At 40.7% G+C, this 23,434-nt stretch overlaps 2 protein-coding genes across 10 annotated transcripts in view; one reads left to right on the forward strand and one right to left on the reverse strand.

Moving 5' to 3' along the window:
- PALLD (palladin, cytoskeletal associated protein) overlaps positions 1 to 23,434 on the forward strand; it is a 396,356-nt gene that overhangs the window by 356,425 nt on the left and 16,497 nt on the right. For 7 of the 9 annotated variants that reach the window (XM_045798682.2, XM_087866573.1, XM_045798679.2 and 4 more), the window contains 5 exons: positions 10,162 to 10,297; positions 13,232 to 13,330; positions 14,126 to 14,176; positions 15,336 to 15,557; positions 19,645 to 19,794. In XM_045798682.2, coding sequence (XP_045654638.2) covers positions 10,162 to 10,297; positions 13,232 to 13,330; positions 14,126 to 14,176; positions 15,336 to 15,557; positions 19,645 to 19,794 — 658 coding nt within the window. The remainder of the gene's footprint in view (positions 1 to 10,161; positions 10,298 to 13,231; positions 13,331 to 14,125; positions 14,177 to 15,335; positions 15,558 to 19,644; positions 19,795 to 23,434) is intronic. The other 2 variants (XM_045798683.2, XM_045798680.2) reach the window with 1 other exon arrangement.
- Positions 20,633 to 23,434, reverse strand: part of CBR4 (carbonyl reductase 4) — an 87,630-nt gene continuing 84,828 nt past the window's right edge. The window contains exon 5 of the mRNA XM_045798689.2: positions 20,633 to 21,577. Coding sequence (XP_045654645.1) covers positions 21,525 to 21,577 — 53 coding nt within the window. The 3' untranslated portion in view covers positions 20,633 to 21,524. The remainder of the gene's footprint in view (positions 21,578 to 23,434) is intronic.

The raw sequence follows: 23,434 nt of genomic DNA on the forward strand, positions 1-23,434 counted from the left end.
AAAATCTATGAGACTAAGATGACATCTACAAAAGTGCACTAAAGCCTTCAAAAGAAATCTGTCATTTAGGTGATTGGCACATATTATTGATGACGAAAAGGCAGCATATACTCATTTTACTGAAGAGTTCAAAAACAAGTACCCATCAGCAAACATCAAGCCAGTTCCTACATCTCTGAAATAAACTCCAAAATCCTACTTCAGTCTCCCAGAATCCAAATATTGTTCAGAGAGAAAAGGAAATTCTACTAGAGAATAAAATGAAAAGACCTTAGAATTAGGTTATTTTCATTTATATGAAAAAGTTTCCCATTTGGGGATGTACTAATACCACATTAGAGATGAGCATTGCTATGCTTGACTTGGACAAGCTGTACTGAGGACAAGCTGTATCAGTTAGCAATGTCTTGTTTCCTTAGGCACTTTCTAAATGTTGATTATGTGAATTCTATATTTGAATCTGGCTTCTTCTCAAATTTTTATTGGAAAAACCTCAAATGAATGCATAAATAAGTAGAATAAAGGAGGAGAGGTGGTATAGTAATGTGATAATGGGCTTCTACTGAAAGTTGAGTGAGTCAACTTGGCTGAGAAAACTTTTGTTTTTCTCCCCTACTTCTTGGTTTTCTTTTATTTGGCTTCTAGGAAACGAAGTATTCTCTTGCCACAAAGAAGCTAACTGTTAGATTCAAAAAGTGGGAGTTTGTTGCATGACACTGTTTTGTCCCTCTGACTAGGAAATGGTACCAAATCTTGCTTCCCAGGAAGATAAGCACTTAACTGTGTAATCTTTCTCCTACTGAACAAGGACTAAACTATCAAAGATGTTGGGTCATCATACCTTTTATCATCTTAAGTAGAAACAGTAGTTTTTTCTGATCTTTGAAATTCTCGTAAGAATATATGTAGTTCTAAGAGCTTACTGCAAGTAATAGAAGCATTTATCTCTTATCTATGATAGTATTAATTTTAGGGAGTAAAGCATTTTACAGTTATTACCATTAAAGAATCTAGCAGCTCCTGCCATTTCTTAAAAATTAATGGAGAAGTCATGCTAATTTTGTGGGATCTATGGAAAACTGTACCCAAAGATAGACACTGCGACACCAAAGATAAATGGCAATATAGGCTGCAGATTTTTATCTCTGCGCCAGTCCAATAAGCCATCATTATGGTTACCCTTTTGTCTCCAAGGAATTTTCCTTTTGCTAAATCACACATACTTGAAACATTCATTCTTCCAGTTTGATACACGTGACTTTTGGAACATGTTTCTCCTCTGGTATATTATGAGATCCCTCATTTGCGTTCTGAATTAAAAACGAGAAGATAGCTATTTTTCTATCCTAATCCAATTGATTTGCCAAATGTCCCTGTTAGGGATGCCATGACTACAAATTATGGCATCCTTGAACTTGTAGGAACTGGCAAACTGTTGTCCAATCAGTCCTTTAAGTTACTTTCATTTATATTTCACTGTGAATTTGCGATTATGATAGCAAATTCAGTTCTACTTATATGTGTAATTTCTCTGGTTGAATGGTTTTGCTGTATTTGTCAAGTGCCAGTAAATAGATTGATTACACATGACTCAGTAAGTAGAAATATGGTAAGTTGTTTGTTTTGTTTTTTTGCCTGCCTTGTTTTAGCAAAGTCTTAAATATAAATGTCACTTATCTCAGTTTTCTTAATCATCAGTGGCATTCTAGTTGTTTTATTCTGTTTGTATGTTTAGCATTGTCCTCGTTTTAATCTGGAAAAGGGTAGGCTGGTCATGCACTAAGTTTTTAAATAGTCCATGAAGATAAGGTTCTATTTCTCATGTGTCTGGGTAGCAGAGGTCAGGCAGTCAGGGAGCAAAGGCCGTGGATGCCAGGGGTATACCAGCAGGTCAAGAAGGCCAGTGACAGTGAGCTGCGCTCAGACCCACAGCGACACTGGTTGGTTGTTGGCTGATTGCGGTTTGGGGAACTTCTGCACAGCCAGTTCCTCCAGCGCCTTTCTTTCTTCCGACAGCTACATTCTTCCCCAAGGTGACCGGGGTCACTAGCAGCTTCTCAAAGCTGTTGATGGACACAAATGTGAAGTTGACTAAATCTTTCAGATGGGGGCAGTGAGGAGAAAACGTGCCTTAGAAGCCCGTGTGCACTTCGATAACATTCATGCGTTCTCCCCTCACAACTGCTGATAGTTAGTTTTACGGCTCCCCTTGCTGTCCCCCGTTCCTTTACACAGTAAGCTCCTGCGAGGCGGTGGGAATGCAGAGGGTTGGGGAATGCCACCTAGGGGGAGTGCAGCGGCTGTGTCTCTGCTGGTCTCGGAGCAGCTGTAGCGAGCCTCCCGGTGAATCAGATCAGAACTGTCGCTGAGAACCAGGTTGGCACTGTAGTTTTTGGCCACCTTCACATTCTTAGAATCAGTGTCTAAGGGAGGGCCACATAGCCACAGTGCTACAATGTTTTATACTCTTAATTGCCTCTTTTGTATAAGTAGGCCTTGGTTTGAAATGTTATCCCATGTCTGTCAGAAGGAACAGCATATGTCAATGAGAGCTTTTATATGGATGTATCCATGAGAGCGTTTATTCTGTAGGCACTCCGCTCTTTCCAGACATTACCTCATTGTCCCTCTCTTTCTCCCTCATTTATAAGAAACAGGTAGGTGGGGACATTATCATCACTCTGCATTCAAGGTGAGAGTGCCAAGAGGCAAAGGGATTTCTCAGGGTTCTGGAGTAAGCCCGAGCAAAGAGAGAGTCGCGTGACTTAGCCTGGGTGTATTGCCCAGGTTGATCTCAGATAAATCTGATATCTGCTACTTCTTGATCAAAGAAAACAGCTGCAGACCAACAAAACAGAATCCCCTAAGTCTTAAGGAAAAGTTTGTAAAGATTTATTTGTACTTTGTACTTGTACTAAGTCAAGACAGTTGTTAGATAGTAACTAACAGAAAAGACAAAAGACAAAAGCTGCACTGGACTCTGCAGATATTATCTCATCACTCCTGTCTTTCTCCCATCTTGCAGGAAACAGCGAGGTGGGGGGCCTTGTCGTTCCCCGTCAAAGGCAGAGGCCTGAAGGGGTTGCAGGCTTTCCCAGGGTCTTGTTATTGGGTTCACTAGTATCTTAGAGGATTGCCCAGAACGTTGCATCCGATCCCGGGCAACTATTTCCTGGCAAATTAGCAAGTCAGGTCTCGGGGTCTGCTGTGACTAATGATGATTCCGTTGAAATGTCTGCCCCAGGAACAGGTCAGAATCAGACCTGCTCATCTTGGATGGCTCTGTACCACGTAGTGCTACGGTGCACACACGTGTGTAAGTTTATTCTTTAGAGAAGCCAGAAGGTAATGTGAGGAGAACTGAATATATTTATAAAGGCATCTATTTTCCTTTAGGTATGAGCTCAGGTTATCCGCTTGTACTCTAACACCTTTGGCTTCATAATAAAATTCAGTTAGAAAAAATAGAATTGATACATAAAAACTCAAGTTTGTGTATCTTGGGCTTTTTTATATATTAATTCGTATATTACATTCTTGAATATGAGGGATTCCTAAATGCCAACATGTTAATGATTCTGCTTACTGTGGAATTTTGTGGAATTTAGTTACTGTTAGATATCACTGAATCTGAGAAGAGAATAAGAGGACTCTACGTAGTTAGAAAAAGTCTTTGATGGCTAGATAGGCACATCACCTCTTAAATCAGTGTTGTACTGTGGAGATCTGAGTTTCTGGAATACACTGACAAAACTGACCTAGAATGCTATATCAAGGGCAGGATGCTTTCAAGATTATTCAGTAGCCAAGAAAAGAAAGAAAGAAAACCTCCTAGGATTTGGTGGGGTTGCATCTGGAAGATTTTACCTTCCAGATGCATGTGTATATGCTTAAGATGTTTTTACCCCCCCGACCACATGAATATTATTTTAAAATGGTAAGTGACTTACTGTTGAAGCTAGAGTAAACAGGTCAGTAATATATTTTGCAGAGTTGGGCCGAACTGTATACACGGAAGTATTTATATTCAGCGTGGGAGGCTTGTATGAACTGTTTACTGCTTAAGATCTGCTTCTGAGTAGGGGTTTTTGTGAAGGGTTCTGGTTTTAGTAACAGTTTACTTTGAATAAGCATTTAAGCATTTTTATTTTTAATCGTACAAACCATCATGAAAGGAGATCATCTCTTTGTCACCACGTACTCTTTGTAAAATTTCCTAATGAGTTGTTGCTCTTCATTTATCAACAGTGGTGCCACTGGGGAGAGGCAGCCACTGCCATTTTACGTTACATTCCAACAGGGCATGAGTTTTATAGGGAAACAAACTCAGTTGCCAAAACTTAGCCTCGAGAGCCTAGAACTGTTTTTCTTTTCTGTTGCCTGCACCACAAAAGCATACTCCACTTTGGTTTCTACGCTAACATTATATACTCACTCTGTGCTCAGTTTTAACCCAGTTGCCTGAAGTGTTTTCTGAATCGCGTTAATCCAAATGAGACACTCTCTGGAAAGAAAGGTTCCGTGGTAAAACAAGGGTGAGAAGTACTGTATCCTGTACGTCTTTTCTCAGGGTTCACGATGCCCTGGTGACCCTGCCAGGCTCATGCAGACCGTGCGACCTCTGCAGCACCTAGCTGTCCCTGCGGGTCTTCACACTGTCACTTAGGCCTCAGAGGTAGCGTCACCTCCTCAGACCTGTGATTGACCGCACTGTGTAATACAGCCACCCACTCACACTCCCGTCCCTTCGTAGCACTTACACCCTCCCGCTGTGTCCCTCCTGCCACCCTTTTATTTCCCGTCTCCGCCATCCCCGCCACAGAAGATGATTTTTCGAAATACAGTCACTTCGTTTTGTTCAACATTGTATCCTGAGCACCTAGAACAGAACTGAACACTGAGAAGCCAATCAATAAAGGTTATTTGCACCTTTTTGGAAACGGGTCAAGAGTTCTTGGCATCTTTTTAAACTCCTTTCCCACTTTCAGTCTTTTCCCCTCAGCCAGTTTCATCTCCCTGATTGGCTTCCATACCGGACAGGTTCCGTTGTCCCCTCCAGAGACACCCTTAGTGTGGCAGGCACTGATCCAAGTGCCTGACGTGTATTAGCTCGTGTCGTTTCCTAGTAATCCTAGGAGCTCTATGCTAGTACTACCGACATTTTACACTTTACAGAGGAGGAAACTGAGGCATGTAGCCACTAGTCACTAGCCCAAACCACAGTGTTTTAGGCAGTAAAAAATAAGAGATTATCCCTTCTACACCTTTATTCCTGCGAAGTCTGAATTCCTTCCCCTCCCCATCTCTCCTCGTCTGCGTCCGCATCATCCTTCAGGATCCCAGATTCTACTCTTTCATGGAGTCTTCTGCAGTCATGCTAGCCAGCACTCTCTTCTTTTTTTAACTCCCATTGCACCTAGAATTACTACGACGTAGTTTGTTCCTTCATTTATACTCCAGCTTGATTATCAACCCCTCCAAGAGCAAAGACCACCCTTTAGGACTTGGCTATCTTCTTGTCAGGTAGGATACTTTTTAGACTATAGTGATAAGGCTTTTGTTTTATTATTGTTTTTCACTTTTATGCATAGAATTTCTACTGCACAGAATTCCAGGATGTCATCAGGTGACACAGTCACTTATCTTACAAACCAACTATGGAGTTAGAGGCTTAACAGAATTTGTGCTGATGTATTGGCCCAGCATTGTGCCTTCCTAGATACTCAATAAGTATTTGTGCAGTGACTGTTACACATTTAAAAATCTTTCAGTTGATTGATTTGATTTCAGTGTTAATTGTTCAGAACCAAGAAAATACGTGTACCTTAAATTCTGTAAGAGAAAATAATGTCTTTAAAATAGTGGGAAATAGAGATGAAGTAAATGTTCCTCTAACGCTTGTCATCTTTCTGTGTTTACGGAATGCCCTTGTTAAAAGAAATATAGAATGATCAAGATTTTTATGTGGGTCAAAGAGTAATTTTAATTGTACTCTTTGAAACAATAAAATATCTGGGTGGCAGGAACCCAGACCAAGGTGAATGGCTTCTCTATGAAATGTCCCAGAGCAGTTGTTCTTAAGATCCCCAAAGACTCAAGTATACTGAGAAATGTTTTTAAGCCACAGGACTCCTGTTGTGAATAGACAGGTGTTTACTTGTTCAAGAGGACTCGTGGCTGACTTTAAAAAACCAGTTCTCTGTTTCTATTGTTTAGGTGATCTGTTCTGGCCTTGACAGCTGCCCTTTGCCCTTTCTTTCTTATTTATGCCGAGAACATGGCTCTCGGGGTGTTCTGCCTGCAGAGACACAGTGAAGCTTCTGTGGTCAGTGCTGCTCGTCCTCACAACTCGTTTATGTTGTCAGGCTCAAAGTAATAATGGGAACCCATGTGTCCCCAATAATATGTGACGTGACACAGAGCTGGCTTTCATTTTACCTTTCAGGTGACTTCAGAATGTACCTCTTGTAGGTCACAGATGTTAAGGCTTTAGTTAAAAGCAGCACAGAACTTTATTTCCAAACCGTGTAATTTGTATGTGTTCTGAGCCTGATGTTTTATATGTGGTTTGATTACAGATGGCTTTGGGACAATTTTTCTTGCCTGAGGGAGGAAGGCAGAGAAAGGTCAGAAGGGTAGTAAGGACGGCACATGTTGCATGGTGCACTGGGTGTTATACGTAAACAATGAATCATGGAACACTACATCAAAAACTAAGGATATACTGTATGGTGATTAACATAACATAATAAAAAATTATTAAAAAAAAAAAGAAGTGAAGATAGAGGGGCGCCTGGGTGGCTCAGTGGGTTAAGTGTCTGCCTTCGGCTCGGGTCATGATCCCAAGGTCCTGGGATCCAGTCCCACATCAGGCTCCCTGCTCAGCAGGGAGTCTGCTTCTCCCTCTGCATTTGCCTCTCCCGCCCACCCTTCCCACCCCTCCTCTTCCTCTCTCAAATTTTTTTGAAGAGAGAGCCCAAGCAGGGGGAAAAGGGCAGAGGAGAGGGAGAAGCAGACTCCTTGCTGAGCAGGGAGCCTGACTTGGGCCTGACTCCAGGACCCTGGGATCATGACATCAATCGACTGAGCCACCCAGGTGCCCCAATAAATAAAATTAAAAACAAAAAACAAGAAGTGAAGATACATAGTACATCCATTCACTTATTCCATGAATATTATTTTCGGGTCTGCTATTTGGCAAGCATTACAATTAACCAGAGGCATGGTGTGAGAGAGGCAATTAAAAAAAACGTAGATTAATAAAGTTTGATAAGTGCTATGAAGAAAACAGACACAGTACAATAACTAATGGGTAGACTTGGTCAGGGTCCTCCTTTCCAAGGGGACATTAATCTGAAGGCTATATAGGCTGACGACATTGTCCTGAGAAAGAGAGTAAGGGCCAGAGGCGCCAGGCTCAGGAAGCTGGCACAGAATGCACATTTTTGTTGAAGGACGGTATGGTTCTAAAAATCAAGGTTATTATAAGTCATGATTCCTATGGCTCTCGCTGTTCCTGTGTCACAGATTCACTGCCCAGCTCCTTAAAAATCAAGATCCATTCCCAGGGAGTAGGATACAACCAAGTCTGACCAAGTCTTTGATGCTCACAGGATATCACAATATTTTTTTTAATACCAGTGTTTAACACCCTCCATCTGAACTTCAGGGCAAATGACTAGAAAAGGAAGAACCTGGAAAAGCTGTCAGGGTATTTTCTGCAATAGGTATCAGAAGACTCGACTACCCGTGGATTAAATACACCTGGTTTATTGATTTACATAACAAGTGTGGGGTCAGGCAGTCCCACGGGTATGTCACCCGTGTCCCAAAAACATAATCAGGGCTCCGGGGTCTCTGTCCTTCCAAGCTGTCGTCCTCAGCACGTCACGGGTTCTCCCCTTGTGCTCAGTGTGGATGCAGCAGTTTGGGGCATTACATTTTGACACAGTGGTGGCCAGTGAAAGAAGAGGCGCATTTCTTCCTGTGTGTTGCTTTTTAGAGGTGAGAAATTTTTAACTAGAGCACCTCACCCTTTCCCACTGACATTTCCCCAGTCTCAGTGGCCAGGCTCCACCACATGCCTCTGGCCACACTAACCAGTGTCCAGGGGATTGAGACCACTCAAATTAACTTAGGTCAGTCACCCCTGAGTTTGGGCAGGTGGTCACCTTCTCTAAGCACATTGGAAGGTGAACACCCCACAAAATCAGGGGAAGTTCAGCAAGGACACAAAGGGGAACGGACAGGAGGAGCACAGGCCTCAGGACTCCATGGTATTACTGACGAGGGCCGAGTGCACCGTGGTTACTGGATGCTCGTGTTTTCTCTCGCGTATTTAGTGACTGTCTTGTTCGCAGCATTTTTGGGTGAAATGGTGAGAAGCAGAGGGTTTGGTGAACCTCAGTGTTAATTTACATCCTCAGCCTTACTGGGGCTTTCTACCGTATCAGTGAGGTGGTATCCAGCACACAATGCCTTGACATATTTTCAGTAAACTTTTTTTTTAAACTTAAAAATGTCTTACCATAAAACGTATAAATAAGGAAGCATATACAAGGTATATGTGTAGTTTAAAAGAATAATAATAAAAATTATACCTGTTTCGAGTACCTTTGAAGGCTCCCTATGTCACCCTCCCCAGTCACATCCACAGCTGTCCCGGAGAGATAACCATTACCCCGAATTTCTGAGTTAATCCTTCTCTTACTTGTCTTAATGGTTTATGTATGTATGTTTCCCTAAGTTTATTTCTCAAACGTTTTTTAATGTATCAGAATCACCTAGAAGATTTGTTAAAACACAGATTGCCAGACCCTAACCTGAGTTTCTGATTCAGTAGGTCTGGAGTGAGTCCAAAAATCTGCATTTCTAATAGTTTCTCAGGTGATGTGGGTGCCATTGGTCCAGGGACCCCCCTTTGAGAACCCCCGCCTTGGTAGAAGACCGCTTAGCTTTTGTCTGTTTATAAATGGAAGCATATTTGATGTATTCTTTAACTTGCCTTTTTTAAAACTTGACATTACATCTTTGAAATTCAACTTTAGTGAAATGGGTAGCTACAGGTCATTCATTTTCACTACTATATAGTATTCTATTTCTCTTGAGTCTTTACCCACAGCCCTCTGAGGGAATAGGAAGGAAGTAGGAAGCAAATTGCTTAAGGCATCAACAAAAATGATTCCCTGGCTCACATGGTCCAGGGCGTTGTTGCTGCCCTTGGAAAGGAAAGTTCTGAGATGTTACTTATCCCTAGGCTCTCCAGGAGGTTTAGAGGCTTGGGGTGTTGGGGTGTACCAGGCATAGCAGGACCTGCAGACCTTTTATAGCCCTTTAGTATAAAATAGACCTTTTATAACACTGGCCTCCTCTAATCAAATCAGGATAAAAGGGGATGGAAGGGAAGATAACAATATTTGCTTCGAATAAGCTAGACAGTATTGTTGAATAAATCGATTGCAAAGCATCAGGAGGATTGAATTTACGAAAGTATGAAAGAAGTATGTTCTCTTTCAAATCTTCTCAATAGCCATATATGGTATATATGTTTATACCTGTTTAAAGGAAATGTTAAGAAACTTGCCCAAAGTCACAAACCTAATACCAGACAGAGCCAGATTTTTATTTTTTTTTAAAGATTTTATTTATTTGAGAGGGAGCAAGCACGAGCACAAGTAGGGGGAGCGGCAGGTAGAAGGAGAAGCAGGCTCCCGCTGAGCAGGGAGCCTGATGCGGGGCTCAATCCCAGGACCCTGGGATCATGACCTGAGCCGAAGGCAGACGCTTAACCAACTGAGCCACCCAGGCGCCCAGAGCTAGATTTTAAACCTAGCTGCGATTACAAATCACACCGTATTTTCACTTTACATTGCTGCCTCCCTGTGACTAAAACACAGGCCTTCCCTATTCTTGGCATTTCTCTAACCACTGAGACACACTTCCTAAAGTATGTCCACTTTCTTTGAAAACTGGTTCCAGTTAGTGTTACCTGAACACCGAAACCAGCTTTCATGGTTCTTTGCGTAATTAATGGGAATAGATACAGCATTAGAAAAGAGTGGGATACACTGACACATGTACTGTCTTTGTTGGACTTGAATGTTTGGCTTGGATTTATGTGCCTGACAAGTGACTCTATTGCCTTGTGCTTTTGTCCTGCAGGGGATTTCCAAAGAAGACCAATAGAACTGCTAGAATAGCTTCTGATGAGGAGATTCAAGGCACAAAGGATGCTGTCATTCAAGACCTGGAAAGAAAACTTCGCTTCAAGGAGGACCTGCTGAACAATGGCCAGCCGGTACGCAGAGATGGATTTGGGGCCTGGACTTGGACTTTAGCTGCCCACATCAGAGAGCACTTCCTCCACTTTGGTTCTTGCACTTTGTCCACAAAATTGATTTCATTACCCCTAAATCTCAGTGTTCTTCTTAGCATGATGGCCTGAATCTGGGGAAAAGGGAGAAAGTGGAAAGGCTTCCATTATTTCCTGCCGGTCATGAAAACCATTCTTGGAGGGAAGAGAGCAAGTTGGAGATAAAGAGGAAGGGCTGATTTTAAGGTGGGGAGTGAAACAAATGAGGAATTGCAGAATTACAAAGAAAAGGGAACAAATCGGGCTGGGTAGGAGGGGGAAGGTGTGCTCTGGAATGATCTCTATCTACCAAAAGTACCAAAAGGAGAATGTGGATTCTATGACATGTACTCCTACACAAAGACTATCTTTCCTGAGGACATGGCCGCTGGAGTCCAGTACTGTCCGAGTAGACCATTCCTAGGGGCCGAATCGGTAATCTGAAGGAGTAGCGCTTGTTTCACAGTACCGTTCTGCTGTCCGCACGGTGGATCTGGGGAACGATGTATATAAGATGTTTTCGCCATTGGACTTCAATGTTTCCTCACCAGTTGTTTCTCATTTTTTACTGACCCTTCCTCTTATCACATCCGAGTATTTTTTAGGGGACAGGAAGAACAAGTCTCACAAATAAGACTTCCTAGGTGAAGGAAAGGAGCCTTTTGTGGCTTTATTTTGGAATTACCACCAGAAAAATTTGCCCGGCTCTTAAGTAGAAGAAGAAAAGGGCCTCTTTGTATAAAAGCTCCCTCTCAGATACCTTTTTCAGAGTAGAAAGCTCTCTATGTTAAACACGTTTTCTAGGAATTTTAATTCTCACACATCAATAAATAAAAATGTGAGAACAGAGCATGTTTGATGGGAAAGGTGGAGGGTAGAGGAGGGGTGCTGAATGCTGCTTTTATCAGGGCATCCTAATCTGAGTTCAGGAAGATTAAAATTCTAATGAGATCTTGTGTTGGTCATTCATTTCATTGAGAAGAGAAGATTTTCACAAAGGGAAAATATTTTCTCCCTGAAATAAGTAATTGCATGTGTAAATGTGCACACTCTGGAAGTTTTCCCTGGCTCTGTCAACTAAAGCCTTTGGAAGATTAAAACAAATACTTGTGGGAACTTACTCAAGCCAGGTAAAGGCATTTCTCCAGTTTTTTGCGTTTTTTGGATCTCTGTGTAAACATTCCTTATGGACTAAGAGTCTCTTGGTTAAGGAGACTTAAGACTTCTATAAGCTGTTATATCATATTATGTATATTACATGTATATCTCTCTGTTTAGCAGTGAGCAACATTCACAGCGAGTTCCAAAGATTTCCACATTTGAGAGTTTAAAAGGACAACTTTTTCCTAGTGTTGCATATTATTCTGTTACTTAATTTTGGCTTCTGTAGACAGAGCTTGGATATCCACATGGCCTAGTGGTTTAGAAACAAAACTGAAGTGAATTTGACTTTTACTGGTAGCAGGTGCATTCTGGCAAAGGACTAAGTATCAAATTGCTATTTCTGCTTATACGGAATAGGGTAGAAATTACTCCAGTCCTACCTTTGATGTTGATACAGTTCTCCACGAAAACATTAGGAAGGCTTTTAAGAGAGCAGGTATTTAAAACTCTCTTTGAAAACTGAATTCAGTGATTCTTTAACAGATGTGAGCAGATTAATTTAAGTAACAACATACTTGGACTGAGACAGTCCATGCACCAAACATCGACCTCTACCTCGTCTTATCCTCCACCCCTTCTTTAGTAAATGAAATAATATGAACTTCAGGACTCTGTCATTTGGCACTAACTTGTTTCACTTCCCGGTTCCAGCTGGGACTAGAACCAGCAATTACTGGAAATTGTAAATTTATTCAACATATTTTCCTGATTAGAGAGTTTCCAATAGAATTTGCATCTACGTTCAGAAGTTTGGAAGTTTACTGAAATAAATTCTGTTTTTTTGGTTTTTTTTTTAAGATTCTGCCTTACTAATTATTCTCTACTTTGAATCAAACACTTGTTTATGGGACAGAGGGTCTCTGAAAGTTCTTCCCAGACCTGTAATTCTAACGCATTTTAGAAGCAAAACTCAAAGGCAGGAAACAGCCCAATAGACAGAACAAAAACGTTGGCATTTCTTTTGTGTTAAGAATGGCCCAGCAAATATGCTTTGGCCAAATCTAGAGTCCTGGCTGCTAGATGCAAAAACATTACCACTTTGTTTGCCTGATGGGCAAGCAGTCTGCCTCCAAGTAGAATCTCGAATTGTGGATATTAGCTTTAGCAAGTATCTTTCACAGTCCGTTTGCTAATTCAGCCATGTGCAGGCGTTCTTTGTGGACTATTATATTTGCCTACGTTCACCTGCCACACAGCAGCCTAGGAAATGCCCTCGGAGGTGAGAACCCCAAACAGAGGGGACCACTGCCAGCTGGTCTGAAACTTCCCTTATCAGAGGCTTGGAGCCGACTAGGCTGTTGTGAAGCTTGTGGACGGCTATGAAAACAACATTTCCCTTAAAAAGTATTTTGCTATTTGAATATCTTTTTTCTCTGTATGGCTCATTAAGGATTAGCACATGACCCATATTTTCTTTGTGGTTTCTGCCTTGTTCGATTGTTATATTCACCTTAAATTTGTGCTGTATCAGTTGGTGGCTCTCGAGAGTAGTCACCCCATCTCCAAACACTGGGTTAGGTCACTAAGACCAGAAGGGGAGGGGAGTGACCTGAAGGATGGGAAAGAAACAGACTCCTTTTATACACAGGCATCTGAAGGCTGAGAGAAAATAGTTACAGAAAACATCAAAACTCATTTTTTAAAATTCCTTATCGTGAGGCGGTATGTGACTGTGAATTTGCTAATACTGTGTTTTTTGTGACTTACTTTGTTTAGAGGTTAACCTATGAGGAGAGAATGGCTCGTCGATTACTAGGTGCTGACAGTGCAACTGTTTTTAATATTCAGGAGCCAGAAGAGGAAACAGCTAATCAGGTACTGTGTTCCTCTGGACTAATAATTGTTTTTTTCGAAAAATAATAATTATTCTGTTCCCTCTCCTCATCCTCTTTATGGACACTATTCTTGGGATCAATTCTGTGGGAAGTAGAGGGCAAGTCAAAGAAAAGTGGTGTTAATATCACCAGTCAGCCTCATGGCTAATATTTATTGAGCACATAGCATGCGCCAGATGGGTGTGTTAAGTGACTGATAAGAGTTATTTCAGTCAGTGATACCTGTTCTTTTTATCTTCTTATTGATCAATTTATTCTCCTTTCAAGTATCTTTCTGTTTTTCCTGTCCTGTGCTTTAATGCAAAACAGCTTCATGGGGAGAAACAGTTTCGCTGAAATTGTTTGAAATAGGTAGTGAATATTTCCAATTATATTCTTAACATCTAGTCAAAGTAAAATATCTGTGTATAGAAAAAAATGATGTCTTTACTTTCCTTCACATATATAGTAGAAATCACTAATCAGCAGAAACCTAAATCGCTATTTTTGCTCCCCTGCTACCACCAGAAAGTCCCTTCATGGATTTGATGTAAGCTGTTTTATAACCTCCACAGCTTCTGCTTGGAGTTTCCAGATGTAGTCTCGAGATTTAAAAAAACTTTTTAAAACAAGTTTAAAGGATCAAGTAAACTCTTATAGATGTTGAGAAATAGGTCTGCCTCCAATATCCGAAGATTTTTCTGTGTTAAATATTGCTACCACAACAAAACTAGAAATCTTGCTAGATTCTTATTTCTGTCGTTAGTCTTCACTTCTTTTTTTTCTGCCATTACAGGAAATTGGGTCTCCTCATGCTTCTGTAGGGAGTCCTCTGGACGGTCAAAAGGTTAAGATTTTCACCTTTCTTCTCCTTCCTGTCTTTCACTGTTATCTGTTTTCTCGTGTTTTTCTTTGTTTACCCGTGTATCTGTCTTTACTGCCATGTAGCAACTACAAGTCCTATGACCAGTGTCTAGTTCTATTTAATATCAGATGAACAGAGTTACTGCCGTGTGCTTTTTGTCATATATTTACAAACTTGAATTCGATTCTGTCACTAAGTGAATACTCTGAACTGTAAATTGTTAAAAGTTTCTCATTTGTTATACCTTTCTGGGGGAAAACGTGCTAATTCTTAAACTGATTAATTTGATAGTAATTAAAACAAAACAACTCCTGTATTTTTTGCAGTTTTATTCATACTGTTGTATTTCTTCCCTCAAGACAACAGTTTTTTTAAAGGCAGGGTAACTTTTTTATGAGAAAACCTAGTTAAAACGTCTTTTATTTGTTACTAAAGAGAGAGTCTTTGGTACTGGGCTGCCTTGTTTTCATTGTGCTTTGTAACAAGAGAACCGTAGGACCCCCCTTCATCACCATAGGATGTTGATGGCTACTTTGCTTTTGTCTTTTTAACCAAAATTCTGACTGGACTGTCAATTCCGTTTTTCTTTTTAAAGAGGGTGGAGAGTAGTTCCTACTAGCTGCAAAGCTGAGGAGGAGTTCAGAGGCTTTGTGGCTGAGGATTGTTAGGAGTGAAAAGAAATGCCATTTTGCCCATTATTCGCTTGATAAAATGCTGTGCGACCCTGCAGCTGCCTGCCCTTCCGAAGAGCTGCACCAGCCCGCCTCAGCTTTCAGCCTCCAGAAAGAAACCACTGTTCCATCGTGTTTTCTTTTCGTGAGCAGTTTAGGCATACAAAGCTGTTGCCTTTTTCTTTCTTCCCCACACCCCCCAAGAGAAAAGAGAAAGAAATTCATCTTCATAGTTTTTTGGAGGGAGGAAGATGATAAGACCTGAAGACAATTTGAAATATCATATATACTTACTTCCAGATGTTTTTTGTTTTACATGGAATTGAGTTGGGTTTGGACTTGTTTTAAGTCTCTGGTAAAAAGATCACTGTCTTTTGAGTGCCTCAATGGAGAGGAGAATAAGACTCCTGAGACACATGGGACACAAGGGACTGAAGTTGCTAACATGATGTTTTTTCTGCCTGATACAGGAATACAAAGTCTCCAGCTGTGAACAGAGACTCATCAGTGAAATCGAGTACAGGCTAGAACGGTCTCCTGTGGATGAATCAGGTGATGACATTCAGTATGGGGACGTGCCTGTGGAAAATGGAGTGGCACCGTTCTTTGAGATGAAGCTGAAACATTACAAGATCTTTGAGGGAATGCCTGTAACTTTCACATGCAGGGTGACTGGGAATCCAAAGCCAAAGGTAAGCCGAAAACATGGCTTTTTAAGCTAAACTTCCAAAATACAGCATGTATGATAGGAGGAAGAGATACAGATGACCTTTCTCAGTACCTGTGATGTAAAATGTCTGAAGTACTGTTAAGTTCAGGGCCTTCCTCAGGAGGCATTAGAAACCAAAAAGAGTAGAAGAAGGGTAGAGTTTGGGTTTGAAGAATAGAACAGGAGAATAACAAATAACTGACAAGGAGCTTTTCATACACCTATATCATTTACTCATGTGATGTTATCAGTGTCCCTCCCAAAGTGCAGGTGACTGAACTGAGCTCAGTGAGGTTTAATTAACTTGCCCAAGGTCAAGGAGCTGGTGAGCCGCCAGGCTTGAACACGAACCCCATGCTGTGTCCCATACAGAGAGGCAGTGCTTACCACAAATTATAAAAACTTCAGATCTTTAATCTACAGAACCGAGGCTTCCTGTCCTTACAAAGGGGCTAGGGGCCAGAATACTGTTGAGAAAGGATATTCAAAGGAACTCTGATACTCAGGAGGATTAGGCTGACCTCCATGGGAGCCCTCTTTCTCCAGACACATGGAAACAGCTGGATAAAGAGTTGCCCAGTCTTTAAAGGGAGACGAGAATAACTAACTGCTCACTAGTCCTGAAAGCAATAAACAGAATCACACTTTTCCCTAGAACTTGGGAGAAAAGAATGAAAAAGGTGCCCACGAGAAATGGAAACTCCCCATTTACACTTTCACATGATACGAAGCCAAAAGCTGAGAAATTTATATGAAATTTAGTCCAGGATGATTAAAATCCTTGTTTCTGGCAGAAGGAAGCAAAAACTGCCCCAGAGAACACTCTCACAATTTGGGGCATATGAAACTTCTGTAGGGTAAGAGGGAGGAAGAAGAAATTCACAGTAAAAACTTACAAACCACATGGGAAACAATGATAAGGAGAATCAACAGCAAAAGAAACAAGAAAATAGAAGCTCAGGTTTTACACAATATTGAACAGTCTTAAGCAAACTATAAAATAACTGTTTAAAATGATTGAAGCAATTTTAAAAGAAACAAAGTGGGCGCCTGGGTGGCTCAGTGGGTTAAGTGTCTGCCTTCACCTCAGGTCATGATCCCAGGGTCCTGGGATCGAGCCCCACGTTGGGCTCCCTGTTCAGCAGGGAGTCTCCTCCTCCCTCTACCCCTCTCCCCACTTGTGCTTACTCTCTCTCTCAAATAAATAAATAAAAATCTTTTTTAAAAATAAAAATAAATAAATAAAAGAAATAGAAACTTTAATGGAAAAAAAACAGGACAATACCAAAGACCAGGCAAATTTGTAAAACAAGCATATAGAAATGAAAAATACACTCACTGAAATTAAAAGCTTAACAGTAATGTCATAGAGAAAGAGCAAAGAAAATAGCCTTAAATTTTCAAACGCGTATCTACCTAAGATGAGACTTTTATAATAATAAACTGTTGTTAGAGAAAACTTCTTTATTCTTGGCATAATTTGGATAATGGCTGTGTATTCACAAACATGATATCAAATTCATGTACTAAAAATAAATGTGCAGCTTATGAATGAAACTCAACAAGAAATTGTATGTTAAGCTTCCAAAATCTTCACAAAGATCCCTTGTTATTCTCAAATCTTACTCAAGGCTTAAGGTCATTAATTAAGTTCTAAGATCACTAATTCTTGTTTTAAAGAACGCTCTGTTCACCTGAGAGATGAGCTGTTGTGTTTAACATAACTCTGCTTTTCTAGTAGGGATTTAAATGCTTCACAGCTTTAAGAGGCTTAATTTTTTAAGAATTTTTATTGTTAGATTGTCTTCTTTCACCTTTCCTTCCTCCCCCTTCCTCCCTCTTGTCCTCACTGCAGTTCTTTTTCTTGCCTCCCTGGTTTACTGAAGAACTGCTTCTTCGGCATGTGGTGTATAAATTACATTAGGACAATTAAAGTATGGGATATTCATCATGTTTTTAAAAATACATCCTTTTTTTTTTGCTTATGTTTTTTTTTAAAAAAATTGTATTCTCCCCTTGACATGCTTGTTCCATATGGAGAGGTGAGAAAATTGAAATTGAAAGGAATTTCTAATTCACCCTGTTTTCATCTCTTGTACCCTCCCCTGTCCTCTCCATCAGCAGTGTTGGTAAAATTGTTGGACTGCTTCTTATTTCTCATTTGAAAGTTGTATTCCAAGTACAATGGATGTTAGAAGTATGATTAAAGGAAAGAAACAAGTCTGAAGAACTGGTGTAGTGGCAAGAATGCAAAAGGAAGAAATTGTATACTAATCACAGCTTCTCTGTTCCATCAGAAAACATAAAACCACCAAGAAGAGAATGATAATTATGAAATATCGTGCTTTATCTAATTTAATTTAGTTACGAGTTACGAGTCTAGTTGACTCATTTTTAGGTTCTGGAGATTAATAATACAGTCTGTAAATTTAGAGCTAATTGAAAAATAGGGGTTGGAAACGTTACAGCAGTCAGATCCCGATTTTCACGCGCTTATTTAGTGCTACATATTTCTAGCTGTTCCTTTCTTAGAAATGTAAGTTTCAAAGAGATTTTTCAGATTCAGAGGCTCACGTATAGAGAGTTGAACTTGAATGCCGATTGTGGTCTCAATTTGCATATGGATTTACATTAAGGAAGACCTTCATTTTAAAAACTGAAGGTTCTAAAGTAGGTTTCTTCGGTTAGGAATGAGTTAGGAATGCTTTAGGTTGCCAGGAACAACAGGGACGACAAAGAACTTGTTGGGGCTTTAGAAAGGGGGATTTGCGTGTAACACCCAGTGCACCATGCAATACGTGCGTGTTATACACAACTAATGAATCATCGAACTTCGCATCAGAAACCAGGGATGCACTGTATGGTGACTAACATAATATAATAAAAAATCATTAAAAAAAAGAAAAAAGGGGCGCCTGGGTGGCACAGCGGTTAAGCGTCTGCCTTTGGCTCAGGGCGTGATCCCGGCGTTGTGGGATCGAGCCCCACGTCAGGCTCTTCCGCTAAGAGCCTGCTTCTTCCTCTCCTGCTCCCCCTGCTTGTGTTCCCTCTCTCGCTGGCTGTCTCTAGCTCTGTCGAATAAATAAATAAAATCTTAAAAAAAAAAAAAAAAAAGAAAGGGGGATTTGTTTAGTTCCCTAACCGTAAGTCTAGCGGTGAGTCGATGCGGGCATTAGTTCAGCATCGCAGTCCTGGGAGGGCTGCCGGCACTGTGATTCACCATTACGGCCCCATGTCTCAACTGTCAAAAAATAATAACTCATCATGAAGGACCTGTACGCCAGTGATTTTATTTAAAGATGAGGGGAGGTAGGAGGACCTATGAAAGAGGTAGTTTGACCACTTTAAAATGTGTTACTTAGTCCAGCTTTATTTTTACTTTATTCTTCACATTTAATTTTCTATCAAACCAAGTTAAGATATTATTGAAAATTATTGGAGGTTTAAATACTATTGTGTTTTCCTTAACATTGTGGGGAGAGTGGACAAACTTTCAACCTTGGAGCATGTGCTCCTTGGCCCAGAATTAAAGCAGTAGAGCTCCACCCGTGACTGACCCCTAACTGTTGCTCGCTCCTCACTGCCATTTTGTCTAACACAGTCAGTGGAATGGTTGGAGTTTGGGGTCTGTTATTGTTCTCTAAAATAACCTTCTTACCTTTGCTTTACAAGTAACACATTTTACTTCAGTGCATTTCATTCAGTACATGTGAAAACAGAAGCAAAAAGAAGAAGGCCTGTAGAGCCACCCCAGAACTAACTACTGTCCACGTTTGGTATAGATCCCGCCATATAAATAATATGTAAAAAATATGTGAATAATATGAATACCTACTTATATACATATTTTTAAAAATAAAGATGTATAATTTTTAAAAACTAAAATAGAATTAAATCTGTTACCTACTTTTTTCACTCAAAAATCAATTTCCGATTCAGATGTTCTGTTTAACGTTTTAACATGCAAACTCCAATCAGCTTTGTAGGCCCCCCAGTTAGTATTTCTCAGTCCCCTAAACTGAGCAGCACTACATACATCCTTAATCCTTCATCACTGCTTCCTCTCACAGATCTACTGGTTTAAAGATGGAAAGCAGATCTCTCCAAAGAATGATCACTACACCATTCAAAGAGATCTTGACGGGACCTGCTCTCTCCACACCGCAGCCTCCACCCTAGACGACGATGGGAATTACACAATTATGGCTGCAAACCCTCAGGTAAAGATTAAGGGTAGAGGTCTGGCTTCAGTTCTCTGCATAGCGCTTACAGGCATTTATTTGGAGAAAGGAACTGTTTCATTAAAAGATGGAATCAATTTCTGTGACTTTAAACTGTCTCCCCAAATTCTACGTCCATTTTGGTTTTGGAGGATAGAAAAATTCTTTGTTTCATTAGTATTTATTTATTCCATCAGGTGTTTTTCACATGAATAACTCCAGTGCAGATGTGTATTCGTCCTACAAATCTTACTCAGGGCCTAAAAGTTACACTTCTTACTTCGGTGGTGGGGTTGCAGTGGTGGACAGAACAAAGTCCTGAGATAGAAAATAAGTCCGTAAAAACATCCATAAATAATATAATTTCAGATAGGATCAAGTTCTATGAAGACAAAAAAGGATAGTGAGTGACATACATAAATATGCTGTAGTAAAAAAATTCTCAAAAAGTAGTATATTTAAAAGAAATATATATACTTAATTCAATGGAATTTAAGTATATAATGTAGACAAATTAGAATTTTGATAGCATCTGTGTATGGCATTCAGGATTAGTTTCCATCCAAATGTTTTCTCTTGTTTTTGCCCTTTGATTTAGGGTCAAAAAATCAGCTGCCTACTTAGAATTTAATAGGCAGCTACTGGGTATCAGGTTCCCAACTCAAGCCTGCAAGTTCTTTTTTGAGTGTCAGGCATGTTTTAGGCACTGTGCTGGGTAGGGAGGATGCAAAAATGAGTAAGAAGTGATTTTGTACCTTCAGAGCTGAATGTATGACAGGGTAATTTTACAAAGTCAGTAGAAGTCATGTAAATAGCACACTTAAAAAAAAGAAGAAGCTAAAATTAACAATTTTATTATATAACTAATGAAGATTGTCCAGTTGTGTTTTTTAAATCTCTGACCTATTTCTATCATTCCATATTTCATTATTTCTTTTGAAGGAAACATGAAGTGGTAGAAAATGATACAAATAATTTCAGCAAAGCTTACACAATTCTAAGTTTGTGCACTGTTTATCCTAATACTACATTGTTACATAAACATCTATTTCTGCAGTAATACTAAGATTAGAATGAAATTCTATTTATCCACAAATCAGGTTGTGAGAGAGCATAGCAAACTCTTCCCTGTCAACAGTTTCCATATTAAATATGCACTTCCTTGAGGTTCTAATTTTTCAATCAGTGAATACATGACTGTCACCTTGAAAAACAGTCAAAAGCACAACTTTCACTAAAAGTTACATTGTAATACTAATTTGTGTCCATGTTTGGAGGATTTGAGGGAAAAGAAGTAGAACCTGCTTTTTTCTTTCTCATTGTATTTTAGTATATTTCCTTGACTATTATTAATACATTTCAGTTTTCAGTTTCTGCCTCCTAAAATACTAGTGGAGAACTCAGCAAAATCCAGAATTTTTCTTCATGCTAGGTCCTTTATTCCTCTTTCCCCTAGAAAGGTTGGAATGTATTATAAGAGATCGAATTGCCAGTCCTGGTCCTGATGTTAATTTTGAGACATTTTTCCTAGTGAATGCTTTAAACCATTATTGGAGTCAGCGGTTTTCTAGAACAAAGAACATAAATGTAAAATTGCCATTATGAGCCTGCTTCCAGTCTTCTTCAAATTATACTAATGTCGTTTTACATGTGGAGAAGTTCTAAGCGGGGAGGGACTCCACTGGCCATGAGCAGAGCTGGAGGTTGCATGCCAGCGTCTGAGCGTCTGACTACTGACAGGTGATGACGACGTCCTTAGATGAAGCAGGCTGCTGATGATCCCCTTTGGAACACAGAAGAGGAGGAAGGGAAAGAAATGAAAAGAATGAAATGACACCACAAAAACCAGAAACGCAGAACAGAGCTGGTGCCACTGAAAGGCCTAAGTGGTGCAGGTCAGGGGTGAAGAGCCTGAACTTTGGCATCAGACAGATCGGAGCTGAATTTCCATCTCTGCCACTCACCACCCATGTGACCTTGAGCAAGTCACCTAACCTCTCTGTGCCTCTTTCCTCTTCCATGAAATGAGAATAATCCTGTGGATTTAAATCATGCATTCGGTTTACCTGGCACCTAATATGCTTTCAGTAAAAGCTCGTTTTGTCACGATTTTAATTCAGAGACACTAATAACCCTGTCTTAAAGCCGCAGCCCTAAAAGTGGGCAGAAGCCTGTGGAATTAGGATGTAGAGGATGGTTCTGTTTCCAGACATTCCAGTCCTACTATTAGAGTAAGCAGGTCACTTCGGGATGGAGTTTCTACCCAACGTGTTGCTGGTGTGTGGTCTTCTGAGCTCCTGGCTTTTCCTTTTGACCACCCCCATGGGAAAGGGGTGAGTTAGGCAGCAGATGTGGCTGTGCCACAACTGCCACAGCTGTGGGCTTGGGCGGAGGGAGCCGCAAGCCGGAGACCGGCCACGCCCACAGCACAGCTGACAGGAGCCACACATGAAGCTGGGAAGTTGCTTTGCTCCCAGCACACTCGGCGCCAAAAGGCCCAAAAGAGAGCTGTCAAGGCCCTCCCTCCAGTCCCCAGAGAATTCTGCTGCTTTACCAAATCCCAGGACAAGTCCCAAAGTTAACCCTCTCTCGTTCTTGGCCTCTACCCTTTGAAGAGGAGACAAAGAAATGAGAAGTGGACCAGTTTGTATCAGGTAGCCCAAAGCCAGCCCTTCGAACAGAACGTCCCTGTGATCTCACCTGTGATTTCAGCAAACAGTAGTGTGACTGCTCTGGGTCTGTCAGAGGAAGCAAAAGTCCAAGACCTGCAGAGGTCACAGAAACCAAAGCAGTTCCCAAACCGAGAATTCCAGCTGTCTCTCAAGGTTAGCTGATCCAGCCGGTATTCTAATTAAAGAGGGTGAGACTAAATTATGTCTCCTTTTCTACCTGACGGACCAAAGGAAGCCATAGGAGGGAAAACTTGGGAAGACAATCTGAGGAAATCCTGAAGGTGGGCATGCAGATGGAAATTGCTGCGGCAGAATTTTTATATTTATGGTACTCGGTATTAGTTGCTATTCCAAGTGTCAGCATGTTGCCTGGCTGATTTTAATTTCCTGCTCTCCCCTGGCGTCCTCGGTAGCAGGTATGTACAGATATGCCAGGTGCGGGTTTTGTGAGCTGCCCCCGGAAACCCAAACAGCCTTCACTGCCCATTAGAAAGACAAAGAGGCGTTTAAACCGTGATCATCCGCAGTCCGTTTTTTTACCTAATCCTTGATATAAGTCATCATTTGTTGTTTATGGGAATACCATAATAGAAATGTTTAACAGTTTTCATCTCTATTTTGTTACTGTATATTAAGGTATTTTGCCATTCTTGTAGTTTGTGAATTAAAACATATTTTGAGGGGCGCCTGGATGGCTCAGATCACCATCTCAGGGTCCTGGGATGGAGCGCTCCCCGCTCAGTGGGGAGTCTGTTTTTCCCTCTGCCCCTCCCCCATTCGTACTCGCTCATGCGTGCGCGCTCTCTCATAAATAAATAAAATCTTTAAAAAACAAACAACCAAACATGATTTAAAAGAAACATGATATGAGGCACTGAGAAAAATCTGAAAAGTCAAAGCTGAGTTTTTTAGGGTACAGTAATCCCAAAAGCGTAACATATAGTCAAACGAAAACTTGACTCCCCAAT

This window comes from Ursus americanus, chromosome 13 (assembly GCF_024610735.1).
Source record: "Ursus americanus isolate L20-20 chromosome 13, mUrsAme1.1.p, whole genome shotgun sequence".
Classification (NCBI taxonomy): Eukaryota; Metazoa; Chordata; class Mammalia; order Carnivora; family Ursidae; genus Ursus; species Ursus americanus.